The sequence below is a fragment of the Hyposmocoma kahamanoa genome, unplaced genomic scaffold (genome assembly GCF_003589595.1).
Source record: "Hyposmocoma kahamanoa isolate Upper Pololo Valley unplaced genomic scaffold, ASM358959v1 202, whole genome shotgun sequence".
Lineage (NCBI taxonomy): Eukaryota > Metazoa > Arthropoda > Insecta > Lepidoptera > Cosmopterigidae > Hyposmocoma > Hyposmocoma kahamanoa.
Window position 1 is genome coordinate 12,404,594 of NW_020653726.1, and position 15,831 is coordinate 12,420,424.

The window sequence follows — 15,831 nt, forward strand, 5'->3', positions numbered from 1 at the left end:
GCAAATAGACGTAATTCCACGTACTTTTGAGGTCGGTTTTTTTAGTATTCTGTACTGAGATTATTATTTATAATCCGTACGTGTAAAAGTCTATAGGTATCTGTAAAGAGTGACGTAGTCGCTTTTTGTGACAAAGTTCTTTAAATAAAGAGAAAAACCCATAGAGTATATAAAAAACAAAAAGGAACACTTCATGGAAAGGGTACTTCTTTTTAAGAGCTAGGCTCTTGTCGATAGAATAATAACCAACGATCTCAGTTCAGGATCCTAACTTTGAATTCCTGATGCGACACGACATTATCTTTTTCCCTTGTCTGATCTAAAAAGTTCGTCAAAGTTTTTGCATGCCTTCCTTTCTTCGAATTTCCCTTTTATAATGTTTCAGAAAACAATTTTGACGTATTACATGTCCAAACATCTTTCCTTCCAGTTCCCTATTGTCTTTATTAAATGCATATAAGTAGGGGAAAATATGGGATATTGGACCAGCAACTAAATTGCACCACACTCATATCGCAAAAAGTATTTTTGTAATTGTTTTATTAACACTACCATGCGATATGCGTCTAACTTCATTACATATTGGCCATGTTGTTTTTGTTGTGAAATTGCACGTCTGTTTTGGAAAACCTGTTTTTGTTATTTTTAATGCAAATTCCATAGCTCCGTGTTAAGTGCGTAGTTAACAGCATAAAAGTGTAATTTATCTTCAATCAACTTACATGAAAAAGTTTTTATAATATCATCATACTATTGGTTAAAAAAATGGACCAAGAGTGGGAAATGTATAGATGTTGAAATGGTCTTGGACGATTCAAATAGCAGGACACAAGGATAATGAATGTGCTAAATGCAAAAGAAATTACCATGATGAAGAGCTCCCAAGTTGAACGGAGACAGTGTTCGCGGTTCATAATCGGAATCAAGAACCATTACTTCAAATCCTGACATTTGCGATAATTGTCTTATGTGTAGAGCTTATTTTTTTTATTAGTAGGTTTGTTGTGTTAACTAATTGTTATGTATGTTATATTATGCTTCATTGTAATTTTTTATTTGTTTTGCCTCGGTGTCTATTGAAGTCCGGGTTAGCGACCCCGTGGTTCAATTTACAGAACCAGTCGGCTAAATTGGAACAAAGCTCGGATCTCACATTTTGTTGGTTTTTTAGATGTCTATACTAATTTATATCAATTAATGCTTCACAAATAAAAATTTTAATAATTATTGTCTCATTTCAAACAATAGACGTTTGTAAAAACGTTTGAAAAACATATTATTTAAAACGCATTTGAAAAGAAAATGGTCCAAATTAACGGACTTTCCCCTGTATAACATTCTCAAATATCACACCAATTACCTGTATACCTTACGTTATATATTTTTTTATCTGTATTAAAAGGTTAATACAGATAAAAACATACATAAAGTTTTGCCAAACGAAATTCATTTTATATAAGTGCCGATATTTACACGTATTTTATTACTTAATTTATTGTTAGCTTTTGCCATAAGATTTAAAAAATATATGTTTTTGTCGTATACTGACTATTAGAAATAATGAAAAATATACATTAATATCATTATGTGAAAATTCGACGTAAATTTTAATCATATTTATTGTTCATTTTAAAATGTTGTTTTTGTTCATCAACTCTGAAAGGCGGTGTAATAAGTTCTTTTGTGACTTGGCAAATAAAGATAATCGATTAAACAGCCAGAACTAACCACATAACTAATCAATCAATGACGGTCTTGCTTGACAGCCCGATGGTTTGTACTGCGGGCGTTGGATGAGAAGTTCCCGAGTTCGATTGCCTTGTCATCTTTTCTAAATTGGTTCTGAATAATGCTCCGTAGTGAATTCCGTTGCTCTGTTACCCAACATCATCATCAACCTATTATTTCAACGTCTCGCTGTTGGGGTACGGAGTACCTCCGTATCTCCTCTCAGACCAAGGTTTTGACCATAGTCCGCCACGCTGGCACCATGCGGGTTGGGCACTTCACATGTTTTTCGAGGGTTGTGGACCTACTTCGACGAGGTTTCATCACGACGTTTTCCTTCACTGAAGAGCTCATAGTAAATTTCAAATTAAATTTCGAGAAACTCGACATACGAGTCCGGATTCGAGCCAGCGGCCTCTACTTGAAAGGCGGTAGGTCAAACCATTGGGCTTTTGTACTTTTGTTACCACGGCTCTGATAGTCATAGTACAGGGTGTACGGTTGCGTACAATGTTGAACTTTGAATTACTGCGTTGACATGTCCTAGTTCTCGTGATATTGGTTATCGCGTCGCGATCACGAGGTAACATCTTGTAAGACAGAGTCACTATTCTGCCCTTACACAGGGAATTCATTCTTAACTAAGTATTTAGCGTTTTTTTTTTTATAAATAATAGACACACGTTTGGCCAGAGTCTCGCCTGATGTGAAGCGACGATATGAACGACGATGTTACGCGTTTGCCTAAAAATACCTATTCAGTCTAGCCTTAAATATCCCCAAATTGTACTTTTCGGGAAACACAGATACAGTATTCCATTCTTTTGCCGTACGCATCAGGAAGGAGGAAGCAATGCGCTTCGTGCGAATGGGTGGTATATCAACGTCGTAAGGATGGAATGATCCGGACCTTCTAGTCGACTACAGGAGGAACGGTGAGGGTGGAACTAAATTGAAAAGTTCCTGCGCACCAGTGGCGAGACGTGAAATTTGTTGTGAGTAAAGCCAGAGCAAAACAAAAAACTCCTTAAGAAAAAGTGGCGCCTTAGCGACACTTAAACACAACTTATTAACACACAAGGTACTCGTACACTTAATTACACTGGTTAACTTGTTCTACACTTAAAATGTAGTACATCAAAGTATATGGAAAATTTAACGCAAGCCGGTGAAAATCGAATTATATATACGTCGCCACTGCTGCTCACATTCCTCGTAATTTATCCGATAGAAAACCGACAAACAGTCTACTTTTTTGCAATGGTCGAGATTTTGTAGATTATATACATACATATCATCACGCCTGTCTCCCACCGGCAGAGACTATGGACCTCTACTTGCTACGCTCCTGACAAACCTCCTTCGCTTCCTGTACTCCCATCAATCTCTTCATACATGCACGTTTATTCTTGGTATTCTCAACGCATGACTAATGACAATCTCAATCTGATTGAGATATGTTTGCCGAGGCCTACCTCTCCCCACGCTTCCATCCACATTCGCTCTACAAATTTGTGCCATCAATAAACCAACATTCATTCTTTCTACATGACCAAATCCCTCTCACTATCCTTATAAATACATCATCTTTTATACCACAACGCTCTCTTACCTCACTGTTTAGCATTCTATATTTAAGACTAATACTGCACATATTGCGCAAAGCTCTCATTTCTACAGCATTCAACCTACTTTCATGTTTTTTCTGCGACACCCAACACCCACTTCTATACATTAGGGTTGGGACCAGCACGTCCCGATGAACAGCCAAGCGTGCCTGTTTTCAGACAGTCTGGCTACCCATTAAGGCACACAGGGCTCCATTCACTTGATTTGAGGCTTGCACTCTCCTCTCAATGTCCCTTTCACACTTACCATCTTTTGTCAACAAACTACTTTTTGTAGATTGTCTAAAAAAATGTGTTAAAACTATTTACATATATATACATACTTAGTAGGTACATAGCTTTATACTTTAACCAGAATGGAGAGCAAATTTAATTACACTAACCCGGCACGGAAATTTACACTGCTAACGCTGTTACACGGAAAACTAACTGTTTGTATATCGCTGATGTGTGGTGGGAGTCTGTAAACACAAACTTGCCTCTATTTAACCAACAGGTGCGTAGGGTCGCACCCTAACTCCTACATTAATAGAACATGATCATTTGCATCTTGGATGATACTATCTCGAGTGACCAAGACCTGCCCTTAATTAGGGTTTAATAACAATCTTGAGCCGTAGCTTAAGGGCCGAGAGGCGTTGTTAGTAATTAGAAATTTGTACAACTCACAACAAATAAGTAGCCCTTGCTATGTATTTAAATAATTTACACTGTGTAAATTACACTATGTAACATGACTTTTGTTTCTGGGTTATCAATATCATTATTTAATTGGTGCTAACATAAAACATGAAAAATCTTTATTTCCCTTGTAGTCCGGACAGCGAAAGGTTGAAATTTGGGTATTTTTAAGGAAACGTACAAATTTTCGAGTTTCTCTTTATTTTAAGACAAAAAGGGAACATTATTTTAAAAATCAATAATATATTTCAACCTACCTTTTACAAATTGACGACAACCGACCTAGAAACGTGTAGATTTGCCAGCTTAATAACATTAAGTAGCTATGTAAATAAAACTATGACAGCCACAAAAATAAAGCTTCAGGGGTATAGCTACTCTTTTCTACATACTTGCTGATCAATTTTTTCTTGTTTTCTTTTTTATGATATCAAGTGACAGGACGAAGTCGTACGCCTGGTGTTAAGTGGCACTTCGTCCAGAGACGTACTTCCACCTAACCTATTTCTGTCGCCAAGTAGTAATGTGAGAATTATTTGTGTTTCAGTTTAGAAGGGAGGGTGCTGGTGAAATTACAGACACATGGGACTCGTCAACTTATGTCTAAGGGTGACAAGCAATGTGGCAGTATCCCTTAGATCTTTACGATTTGAAGCTCTAAGTGGCACTGCAACTGCTATGGACAGGCGTGTCGCTTAACACCAGGCGCGTTCGTCCTGTCACTTGGTCTCATAAAAAAAACTGAATATACATTATTCTTCTTGATTTGCTATCTCCTACTGGAGCTCGGCTATCGTTAGAGCCACTTGTTACAATCTCTCTGCAAGGTTTTGGAGCCATATCGCTTTTGTGCATGTACATACATTCACAGCGTAATTCCTAGGTCTAGATAGTCACTTACACGTACCATCGTGTTAAAGAAGATTCCGAAGAACGAACACATGAGAGTACCTCAACTAGCACTTGGCCTTAGATAACTGGCCTTAGAGCACTGGAACATAATGTATGGGTTAGTACAGTACTAGGGCAATAATTCTTGCACCTCGCTACGGTAACTTTTATTACCAAGCGTAACTCACGTTTAAAGGTAAATTAACGCATTAGGTATTAAATTTAAAACCAGTCTAACATCATGCTACGAACGTAGCAAAAAGCTACGTACTACGCCGTAGCAATTTATTAATATGAAACTACGACGAAACACCGACAGTGTTTGCAAGTCAATGTTATTAATTAGTTGGTTGCTGGGTAGGTTTGTGTTGTTTATTACTTTGTGCGGGCAGTTTTCAATTAGTTTTGGCTAAAATGACTATTGAAGAGGGTGGTATTCCCAAAATGATATTTGTACATTACAATGCAATATCTATATTGGAAGAATGATTGCTTCTCAAATGAAAAGTTTATGGTTTAATATCTACATTACATACATTTATGAATGTTTAGTAACCATACATCTCGCTAACCGCTCACGCGATACATGCAGCCGTAGACGCATACCACACCTAGAGGTGCCGGTGATGATTTTATACCGATTTATCGGATATCGAAGTTATAACAGGTAAAAGAACTAATACTAATTGCTATTTCGGTAACTACTCTAGCAAACCATAAAGTTTTTAATGCCTGGGTCTGTCATTTAAAAAAAATAAACAACTTCAAAAATACGTCACGACAATCGTGTGTGTTATTGTTTGGGCTGGTGATGTCGGTGTTTATTTATTGAAAACATACCGTAAGTTGCGTTTATTAAGTTTACCCTGAATATAAATGATTATAAACTATACTTTAAGGAGTAATTTCATGGTAAACATTAGAACCACTCAAACGGAATATTATCATATTTACCCAAGTACACCAAAAAATTCATTAGTGCTTTTTAAGTGCATGATTTGCGGTGTATTACTGCATTTTATTTGAGATGTTTTTGTTGTAGTACGGAGGGTATTTATTTAGTAATGCAGAATAATAATTTTTATTTTTAAAAACTTGTATTTAAAAAGATAAAAAGATAAAGATAAAGATCGATTTATTTGTGGAAGTAGGTACAATAAGTTCATCAGATCAGTTCAATACATTAACAGTGCTACTACAACCAGTTTCGTCGAAACATACAAATATAATTAGTGGTGGTCGCATAATGTACAAAATATTATAATTAAAAACTGTCAAAAACTAGTAAATATGTAAAGAAAAAATATAATGAAAATTAGTAAAAATTAACATTGTCAAAAATAAAGCGAAAAATCATGTTAATGTCAAACTTACATAATTTACATTTCTAAGCCTCCATAAAATATGCGCAATAAACTGAATCCTTTTCTAATTTGCGAAACCAAATAGCCGCCATTTTGTGGTAGGATGAGCGCATCGCGTGAGCGGTCATCAGTGAAGTAAACCATCGTGATGAAACCTGTAGATTCACATTTCTTGTGAACGTATAGTTTCACGCACACTTTGACCCATACACTATAGTAGGACGTTTAACGTATTGATAGCTCGTACAGCTTAGTGACTCTCCTCGAATGGAATATTCGATTTGACTAAATCATTATTCTTAAAATTCTGTACACATAGCAAATAAATCTGAATGATGAATCCGCTTTGTAGACGGTGGCTAGGAAGTTAAGAAGGCATTACGCCCACCTTCTTCCTCCAGTGTAGACTGGGGCCAGAAGCACCCTCCTACCAAGCTTGAGGGTGCTCTATGTCCACCTCGAGACACCCTTCAAATAAGCCTACTCCCTGCGGGCCATCCGCCGAGGCGTCCCAGTAGTATGCGCATGCGGATCCTGGGGCGCTTCGGTATGGCGGTGAAGTTAACCGCTGAGTTTAAGTAGGTAAGTCCCACATAACAACTCGCTACTCACCCAAGCGGTATGCTTAATGCATTTCCCAGCGATAAAAAGTTAGTATATGAAAAAGCAGTACAACTCAAAAAAGTATCACAACGGCAATCAGCGAGTGCTAGAAGTGAATGTGTACGCATTTGCGAACATATTTTAAACCATTATCGGAGGTTTTTAAATAAAAACTTCAAATTTATTCATAAATAATAAGCTTAGTTTAATAATTTATTTGTGTCATTCACATTAAATAAAATCCGAGGTAAAATAAAAATGTATTATGAAAATTAGCCAAATGGAATGTTGGGGGATTAAGAATCGGGAAACGAATAACATATCAATGTGTTAAAATAATAAAAAAATAAAATAATAATAAAAACACACTAGGTAGTGCCCGCGACTTCATCTACATAGAATAAGTACTTTGAGTAGCCTACTGTACTACATTATTTTCATAGTTTTATTGGTTCTCCATACAAAATTTCATCCCCTATTTCACCCCATTTAAGATTTATTTTTGAGCAAAAAAGTAACATATGTCCTTTTCCTAGGCCCCGTCTATCTCTATACCAAAATTCATCAAAATTGATTAAGCGGGTTAGGCGTGAAAACGTAATAGACAGAGTTACTTTTATATTCGTAGTATTCGTTTGGATAAAATGGTGTCATGAAAAAAATTATAACGTGACAACTGTAACAAAATCTGTTCAATAAAAGCTGAAAGGTTCTCGTGTAAACAAAATTGTGTAAACCTTGTTTCTAGCTTGCGATAGGTAATCGCATTCACCGCAAGCAAAAAATGCGCCCAGATGTCGAATTGCGGACATCAGCCCGTTACACCATACCATACACCATTATTCCACAATACTAATATACAGATTTGAGAAAAAATCAAAAACCTTATCCTAAAATACACATTATTCGTATATCGGTTCTGCAATTTTCGACCTAAAACACAGGCATGGTTCCTAAATTTCAAGTAAAAAATCCCTGTCAACGCTGGAATTCCTCTTTAAATATTAAAGACGGGAAATGTGACGCACTTCTCCCAGCTTTTGGGCTTTTGTCTTATTGGAGAGCTCTTTGCTAATTTTAAGCGAAGCGTTAATCCATATCAAAGCTTTCTCGCATGCAAGCGGTAAAAGCTTGAAAAAAGCTTCAACTGTAAACGAAAAAGTTAACTCTAGCCGAGGCAATTTTTTCGCTAAAATTTCGATCGTGGCAAATGAAATCTTGATTTTTATTCTCTCTTGTTTTTTTAAACACGTTTTATTGATCATGTTTACTGTCAGTTTTATCGTTCTTAATTATACATATGTTGTACATTATAATTGAGTCTATAAAACGCAAAATTGATATAACCGACATTCAATGTTACTTTAAAAATGATACTTAAGTCTATCATTATTGCATTTTTTAACGTGCGAAATAGTATTCATAAATATATTATGTTCCTAGATTGTTAGTTCTTGGCGACACTTTTCTAGTCTGGTCTAGCGTATTTAAAGAAAGGGGGAAAAGTCTACTCGAACGTTTTATTAGTGGTTTTTTTTAAATAAAGAATAAAATACTATAAACTATATTAAAAACTTAAACTTGATTTATTTTATTTTATTTATTTAAACACTTTATTGTACCACAAAGTAACTTACAAATTTTCAGAAACAATTTATATATTTGTGTATAAAGGCGAGCTTATCCCATAAAGAGATTTCTTCCAACTAACCTTTGAAAATCTGAAAGGAAAGTTGGTTTTTGGGGTGGCACTAAAAATAGATAAGTAAAGAAATGGAATATACTATACTCAATAAATACACAGATAAATTTAATAAATCAAATGTACATACGAATAAATATATATTAAGTTGAATGTTGAATGTTGATACATTAATACATACAAAGTCTATAATAAAATGCACAAAATAAAACTATAAATAAATATATCAAATGAAAATAAATATTTCATGAGCTCAAACATGTGGAGTCTGAACAATACCAAAACTTCAAAAGAGCACCTTGAAAACCCGAACCGAAGGCGACTGTCTGACCTCGACCGGGAGAAGGTTCCACATACGAGCAGCATTTACTGTGTGAACAAGTTCGAATATTTTTGGGAACTGTGTTGTGGAAGGACGAGGGACAAATTGGGGACAGAACGCAGGCAGTCTTAACTTTATCCTCGTGTAATTGGGCGCTTATGGTGCTTAAAATATGTGTATCTATGGCACACATAAATATTATGTCAATGTTAAATTACTTTAAATATATTGATAAAATAATTAGGTCGATTTTTGTTAAATACGCAATATTCAAAGTATTTGTATGTGATATTTTGTAGTTTTTTTTTTTTTTGGGACTGAGTATAACTTTTTGTTTAATAACAAAAAATAAACGACTACAGATAAAATAAAATAATTGGGAACAATTTTAAGTTTATAGTCGAATTTCGAATTGGTTTTTTAAACCAACTTAATAAAATACGAAAAGCTGTTGAATCTATTCACCGACAATCAATGAGGGGTCAATAAAGTTGGGCGGTAGAGTTGACAATAGAAAATAATGTAGCCCTTGCAAAACTTTATTTCTCTGCGTTTATTACTCAATGTAACGCTCAACATATGTTATGAATTGTTTTTTAGTTTTATTTAATTAAAATAATATTCAGGTAAGGTAAAAAAGACAATAAAAGCTTAAATAATATTTTAAAATAAAAAGTTTTATTTCGTATGTTTTTATGTCATCTCTTTTGTCAACTTTTTAAAACGTAACATTTTCATTTCCATCGCTTTGTTATGGAGAGTGTAAAATATAAAAACCTCTAAAAGTTTCATGAACAAAAAGATGTATTCTTGAACACAATACATGGAATACATTTATTGAGTCGATCACCGGCTAAAAATGAAACGGCGGAATTTGAATAGCCACAGAAATTTACGGTGGGGACCGTCTCCAAACAGTAACCAGCGGCATAAAAATAACGACTCAGCGTAAGAAATATGAGTAATATTAGTAACTTGATAGTAATAGTAAACATGAAACTCCATTGATGAAAAAGTAAAAGCTTCTGTTGTTTTTGTTATTGTTCGATCTTTGTATTTAATATAAAAAATGTATAAAAAAATAATTGAATATCATGGTAGTAAAACAATATAAAAATAAAAAATAAATAATAAATATAAAAATTCAAACCACATACCCTTAGATGCTATTTATCATTCAGATACACCAATTAAATTGTAATTGTTGCTAATTAACCGGTATACTTTGTAAAATGTTTCAAATATTTATTAATTAACTTTTTTTTAAATATTAAAATTATATAAATAATTATTATTATTATTTGAAAAAAAATTATTTTACTAAATTATAGTTACTAATTAACAGCGATAAATACTTTGCAATAGTTCAGAATATATTCATAAAGTAACACTTTTAATTAAAATTTAAAAGGTCCGAAACCGACAAAGGTGTAGGGGTTTCTGTGAGGTGCAATATTGAACACAATATGCAATGCGGTTAAGGTTGAATTTATACCAAAAAATTTATAGCAAAAATCATATTTTAAACAGTTCAAAAATTAACGCTAACCTATGAGGTAACATGAATTATTTGGTTGCAATTTAAGGCACAAGATTTAATAAATAAAATGTAAGTTTTCATCATAAATAAGAACGAACATCTGTCTTCAAAACTGATGACTTAAGCTCTTACTGGCCTTTTGATCAAGGTTTACATTTTAAATCACAACAAACAAACCAACGTTTTGGATCCTTTACAGATCCCACCGAATGCAAAAGAGACCGCGAATGCAAAAGCGATTTAAATGCGGAAAAATAGTTTCATTTCCTATATGTAACAATCGCGAAATCCTAAGAATTCGATATTTCATCTATTTGCCAAGTTTTATTGAAATCGAGTTACGGGAAAGTGCGCGAACAGATTCATCCACTAGTTTGGCATCCTTAGAGGGGAGATATTTTCATAAAATTTCAATGGGACCACTGAGGGACAATGGGACCAACTAAAATCATCAAAATCGGTTCTCAAATGCCGAAGTTATCGCGTAAAGTACATACAAAAAAGTACAATCAAATTGAGAATCTCCACCTTTTTTTGAAGTCGGTTAAATATTTTTTTATAATTAACAATAATATGCTAAACAATCATACCGTTATTTAATTATATTTAGTTTAGAAAAGTTAGCTGGTTTGACTCTGGAACTCCTCATCTAACATCCACAGTGCTAACCATTGAACCATTGTGCTACCGAGGTTGTAAAACTAAGTTGTTGGTTTGTTCCAGTGGCCGGCATGGCAGACGTTTGGGTGGATTTACATTCGCCCAGGTTCGTGGTACACCATCACAGTGCCACTTTGCGCTGCGACCACAACATCGACCCACAGGCACTTTATAAGGTCAGAATATAATAATATGACGTACTTTCTCGCAATTCCTTATATTTAGTAGCAGTTCATAGAATTGCTGCCATTTTACCTATTTTTGCAGCCAAACGGTAATTTAACTGCATCTGTAACCGAACGGTTAATTGCTTTACCATGCTGGAATACCACCCATAGATCTTGGGTTCGATTCCCAGGCCGAGAGGAATTTGTGTAAGACGTACGTTTATTTCTCTCGTGACTTTAGGTGTAATTTGTAATTGCAATGTGTGTCCATGGCACCCGCGATATAGGTTAAAGACAAAGACAAATAATCTTTATTTCATAGGTAAGCAAATTACACTTGAAATCGTTATACTGATTAAACTCTACTTATCATTCGTAAGGCAGATTCCCCTGAGAAGAATGAGCAAGAAACTCTAATTGGTGCTCTTTGTAAATATACATTTCATTACATTAAAATTTATCATTACAATATTTAATTTAAACATCTTAGATTGATAATACCCGAAAAAGCTAAAAGGGTCACTACCATAGATTTTTATCATCCAAGTACGCAGAAGTTGTATAATAATAACATTTAATATAAAGTTTTTGTTTCACTATAGTTTCAAGTCTCGTAAATAGCAAATTTTGATTATCAATCGGAATTTTATTATGGAAACGTATACATTGCCCCTTGAATGAATTTGAGACGTTATGAAGACGACTGTCAAGAACAGCTAGTTTATTTTTATTCCTCATATAAATGTTATATGTCTGTCACTATTTCAAGGTTTCCATAGTCCGGGTATTAAAAAGAAATGTGTGCATTACTGTGATCCAGTTTAGGTTTAAGTTTAGAAGGGGTAAGAGTGCTGGTGAAATTACCGTCACATGGGACTTGTCAATTTATAAGAATAAAGATAAATTTATTTCAATATAACTTCAATAAAACAAATATAAATATCATATTAGAATAAGCATTAAGAAGGGAATCTAAATTAAATATGTTCTTCATTGTAAAGCTATGTGTTTTAATATTAAAACCAATGTGTAATTGCGATGCCTATACTAAGTAAATGTGTGCAAGTGTTTTAGGCGTCTTTTCAGGCAAATTTCTTTATATTACAGCTTGAGATTTTCTATATTTAACAAAAATATAATTAGTAGTTATAAATTAATGCCTCAAGGTGGCGGACGCGTGCCAGTGTTCTTCAGATGTTTGCCATTTAAGGGCTCTGGGTGGGATTGCAACTGTTACGGACAATGGCGCTTACTACCAGACGCACGACTTGTTTGTCCGTCACTCAATATGATAAAAAAAGTATTTTTGAGAACATAACTATTCATATATATATATATATATATATTTTTGTAATATTCTTAGTGTTTAAAAAAAATAAAAAAAAAATACCGGGGTTTAAATGAAGTCTATTTTAAAACTCAAAAAGTTATTATGTATTTAAGAAAAGTTTTTATGACTTCTAAAAATCTGGAAAGAAAAGAGTTCTCGTAGTTCGGTTTGAAGTTAGAAAGATAACATTTTAAAATTCATATTCGTAAAACTTGTGGAACAATATTAATATAAATTTCCAAAATAACTCCCTCAACTTCTAATGCTAATTTCACAGACCCTCAACGGATAACGTCACGGAAGAAAAAACAGTGTAATTGCTTTAAACTTCGATTAATATCAGAATATATATGCTGTCGCCATTCTGTGATTCAATTTTAAACACTATGAAATCTTAATAATGATTGGTCTTAGTTTGTAATTTTACAAGGTGTACCAAAATTCTGAACTATTAACATAATTTAAACGTTACTCAGTTGGCATATCGTTGAAAGTTCAATACCTGTTACTGCAAGTTACGACGTTTAGCTCTTGTCATTCTACAAACAAACAAAAAATCTATTACGATAAACAGAAAATGGAAAATTTATTAAAACAAAACATCGAGTATATAAACAGAAATAGATACGTAATGTCATTTAATTTGTTTGAAAGCTATTCTGCCAAATCATTACTGTGACAACTGCGCTCCGATTGGCCAACCCGAATTCGAAACAAACGAGGGGTGTCGTCAATTATTTCACTTCAAATAGACCAGTTTAACTTGAGTTTTGCTATAATGGACGAAAATTGCGTAATTACATATTTAATATATAATTACCGATGAAATGTGAATCCGTTTTGCCACACTACCGAATGGAACACCCCCCATTGCTAGAGGTATTATCTTTATTAAAATAAATACAGAATATTTTTGGAATATACGGATAAGTACACGCAGGTCAGTTGTTGGCGCTGTACTATTTCAGTTTTCTAATTTGTGATCTCAGCGCAAACGAGAGTTGATATTTAAAAGTGATTTAAGGTCCATTTACCTGATGAGTTGCCACGGATGGATGACCCTTAATTCGTCTCTATTTCTGGTTAACACCACCAGCACAATATAACAGGTGCGACTGTTATTTTTGCACTCCTAAGTAGCAAAATAAGGCATAATAATCCAAGATTTTCGAGGTTTTGCGCGAGATAATTGACTCGACGGTAGCATACAAAGCGAAAATGGCGAGGTAAGCTCAATTAAGTGGAACTCCGCCTACTGTTAGCATACGTGTCACGCCCAATAGACACTTCTACTGTATTTATTTTTCTGTGGTATACGTATACAACGTTGTCTTCAATGTATAATACGACCCCAATATAACTCCTTTACTTTGACACACACGCGTTTGATCATTAAGAAAATTACTCCTTTTATAGAAAATTAATTTACAACCCGTTTTATTCCCTAAAATCGCGTTCAAATCTGACAATTGTTTCAAACGACAGAGTGTTACAAACCCGACAAAAGCTTATTTTATTTGATAACGAATTGTACACTGAAGAGCAATTTCTTTCAAAGGAGTTGTTTTATTGTATTTTACATTACATTTACTAGCAGTAGAGCTCCTTGTGAAAGAGTTTCTAGAGTCTGGGGAAGTACTGCCACTTTCTATTTCTGCCGTCAAGCATAATGTTGCATTGCATACTGTTGGCATTACTGCGTTTCGGTTTTGAAGGATAAGGGTGCTTGTGAAATTATAGGTACAGTGGCAGCGCCCCTCAGATCTTTGTGATTTAAAGCACTGAGTGCCACTGCAACTGCAATGGACAGGCGTATCACTCACCACCAGGCTCACGACTTGTTCCTCCAGTCACTTGGTATCATAAAAAACACTATTTCATATTTGTGTCCACGTCTATATCAGACCATTCTTTGACGTTTTATTTCAAAACTGTTATATTACGACATTATTCATATGAAATAAATGATTCTGTTATATGGAACTTATGTGCAACTTTATTAGAAATTTAAGAGACATGAAGTTTGATTTCAAAATCCGTATTTGAATTTCCACACCACTGCCGTTAAGAGTGCGAAAACCGTTTTGCATTTATCCGACAACAGGTTGCTAAAAATGCAAAGGATTATTCAAATTTCGAATAAATATGAATAGATGTTGAGTCATTTTGTTAAACGAAACCAGGGATACATTTGAAGACGATTCAATTATTTTTAGCTTCTTTATTTTTAGCTTCTTATTTGCAGTCTCATTCTAAGGTTTGTGTGTGTTAAAGTGTATTTAAATAGAAAACCACCGTGATACTCAGACATATAAACTAAAATAACGGATAACTCGCATATTTATCTTTAAGACATGTAATACATTTACTATATAATATATATACATATATTTTTTTTATAACATCAAGAGACGAACAAGTCGTGCGCCTGATGGTAAGCTACACGCCTGTCCACAACAGTTACAGTGCCGCTCAGAACTTTAAATTGCAAAGATCTGAGGGGCACTACCACAGCGCTCGTCACCCTGAGACATAAGTTGACAAGCCCCATGTGCCTGTAATTTCACCAGCATACTTACCATTCAAAACCGGAACACAATAATTCTGACATTACTGTTTCACGGCAGAAATAGGTAAGGAAAAAGTGTTTCCCTGGACGAACTATTTCACAAGGAGCTCTACTGCTACTAAAATATGCATAATGCATAATATATAATGTATATGCATAATGTCTACGTGTTTATAATACTTACGTCATTATCATTATCAACCACAGCCTTATTTCACCTACTGTTGAGTAAGGCCTCTCGAAGTTTGTGCCGTCCACTGTCCGGGGGTCTACTATCGTTCTCCGTCTGACATCTGCCCGAAACGATTACTGTCAAATAAGTAACACTCGATCAAGTATGAAGCTTCATTCGTATCATGCGTCTTTTATCGAGTATTACATATTTGACAGTAATTATTTTGAACGGATATGGACGGAGAACGAGAGTACAGGGGGCCTGCCACAACCTCTTAAAACAATATTACTTTAACCTTACATTGACTTTTCGTACCATGACGCGCTAAAAGTAAGCTTTTTATAATGGTAAAACTATGTTTTATTGGCAGCTTTGTGATTATTCATTCACTCAGTTCGTACTATGACGCAACGTTAACATTAAAGTAATATTGTCCTTATCAGCAAATTTAGCAATCTTAAAATAGTTACC

General features: G+C 34.4%; 1 protein-coding gene across 1 annotated transcript in view; it reads left to right on the forward strand.

Annotated features, from left to right (window-relative positions):
* LOC113227197 overlaps positions 1-15,831 on the forward strand; it is a 138,665-nt gene that overhangs the window by 66,273 nt on the left and 56,561 nt on the right. Inside the window, exon 2 of the mRNA XM_026460082.1 lies at positions 11,183-11,295. Within this exon, the coding sequence (XP_026315867.1) occupies positions 11,183-11,295 (113 nt within the window). The remainder of the gene's footprint in view (positions 1-11,182; positions 11,296-15,831) is intronic.